The following is a 1,929-nucleotide window of genomic DNA, read 5'->3' as shown; positions in this document are numbered from 1 at the left end:
CCAGGTTTTGAAGGTCTAGAATTGCAAACAGTTGCTTTTAGTTTGAAACAAATTAAAACTGCCACTAACAACTTTGATGCTGCAAACAAGATCGGAGAAGGTGGTTTTGGTTCCGTTTACAAGGTATTGTTTTTGGAAAAGATAATTAATTCCATAATCTTTTTCCTCATTCATGATTTCTAATTGACTAATTGGTGCAGGGTCAACTATATGATGGTACCATAATCGCTGTGAAGCAGCTCTCATCTAGATCAACGCAAGGAAATCGTGAATTTTTGAACGAGATTGGCATGATTTCATGTTTACAACACCCGAATCTCGTCAAATTGTATGGATGCTGTATTGAAGGAAATCAGTTGCTGGTAGTGTACGAGTACATGGAAAATAATAGCCTTGCTCATGTTTTATTCAGTAAGTGTGTGCTTATTCTGTACATCTTCGTTTGCATTTTCAATTTCTCCCAATGATAATATCTGACATTTTTCTGATTTTGGAGAACGTTCATATCCAGATGAAAACCAATTAATGCTTGATTGGCCAACAAGGTTCAAGATCTGTATTGGAGTTGCTCGAGGATTAGCTTTTCTTCATGATGAATCAGGACTTAGAATAGTTCACCGAGACATTAAAGCCACTAATGTATTGCTAGATAGAGATCTAAACCCGAAAATATCGGATTTTGGATTGGCTAGGCTTAACGAAGACGAGAACTCCCATATTAGCACTAAAGTTGCTGGAACAATGTGAGTTCAAACCGATTATACAAGTATTAACTGAATGTACTTTCTACCTTTTACCTCGAAGTTTACTCTTATTTCTCACCACAACTAGGTATTTCTCGTTTTGATTGTAGAGGATATATGGCACCTGAATATGCACTATGGGGTTATCTGACTGATAAAGTGGACGTTTATGGCTTTGGAGTTATGGCTTTGGAAATTGTTAGTGGCAAAAGCAACAGTAAGCCAAGGGACAATTTCATTGGCCTTTTGGATTGGGTACTAAAAACATCCTTTTCTTCATCGTTTCACTTTACTTCCATATTCTGTACCACATTTTGCATGATAACATGTAAAATTTTTGCATACTGCTTCACTGGAACATAATTATATTGCAGACTTCTCACTTGCAAGAAAGCAAAAATATAGACAAACTTGTAGATCTGAGGTTGGGTTCTCGAGTGAACAAAGATGAAGTAGAAAGAATGGTGAAAATAGCACTCCTGTGTACCAACGTAACGCCATCCATCAGGCCAACAATGTCCGAGGTAGTTCAAATGCTTGAAGGAAAAATGGCAATTCCAGATGTTATCTGGGAAGGAAGTACGTATACAGATGATATGAGGTTTAAAGCCATGAAAGACTTCCACCGGCAGATGCAAAATGGAAGTTGTAGTGGAAGCCAAACTCAAAATTCAGTAACAATACAAACAGATGGAGGTTTTTCTTCATCTACCGCCTATCCTCCTAAATCACCAGAGATACGATGTCTTATTGAGTAGTGACATTATTTTGGTTGCAACATGTGTTTGATGGAATCAGAATCACGTAAATTTGTAATTTATGTTGAAAATCTTCGAGTATGTATTGCGGTAATTTACAAAACGAAATAGTGAATAAATATTCGGGCAGAATTTCGACTTACAAAATTAGCGTAATAAATCAGAATGAATAATGGTATGTATTCCATTGAGACGGCGTGCGCGTGTGGACTTTGGCTGAGCCTAATAGCATGTATGTCATCTCCCCTCTAAAGACTAGTGGTGCCCCTTGGGCCCAAACCCAAGTTTTTAACTTGAGTTATATAAAGTGGTTTCTATTCTTCAAGTTTTTTCATGTGGGATTGACACTTTCCAATTTCCTATCAATTTTTATTTCCAATTTATTTCAACTTCAACTGGTCATCTTTTGACTTTAATTTCTCATTCAC

General features: G+C 36.8%; 1 protein-coding gene across 1 annotated transcript; it reads left to right on the top strand.

The window, feature by feature from the left end:
* The first annotated feature begins 7 nt into the window (after positions 1-7).
* On the top strand, positions 8-1,668 carry LOC111389666 (probable LRR receptor-like serine/threonine-protein kinase At1g29720). The gene is made up of 5 exons (XM_023014607.1): positions 8-123; positions 201-411; positions 512-743; positions 854-998; positions 1,118-1,668. Exons 2-5 carry the CDS (start codon positions 291-293, stop codon positions 1,499-1,501), a joined length of 882 nt encoding a protein of 293 aa, XP_022870375.1. The 5' UTR covers positions 8-123; positions 201-290; the 3' UTR covers positions 1,502-1,668.
* Positions 1,669-1,929: the final 261 nt, after the last annotated feature.

Source organism: Olea europaea, unplaced genomic scaffold (assembly GCF_002742605.1).
Source record: "Olea europaea var. sylvestris unplaced genomic scaffold, O_europaea_v1 scaffold6070, whole genome shotgun sequence".
NCBI classification, from domain to species: Eukaryota; Viridiplantae; Streptophyta; class Magnoliopsida; order Lamiales; family Oleaceae; genus Olea; species Olea europaea.
This window is presented reverse-complemented; position numbering and strand designations above follow the sequence as displayed.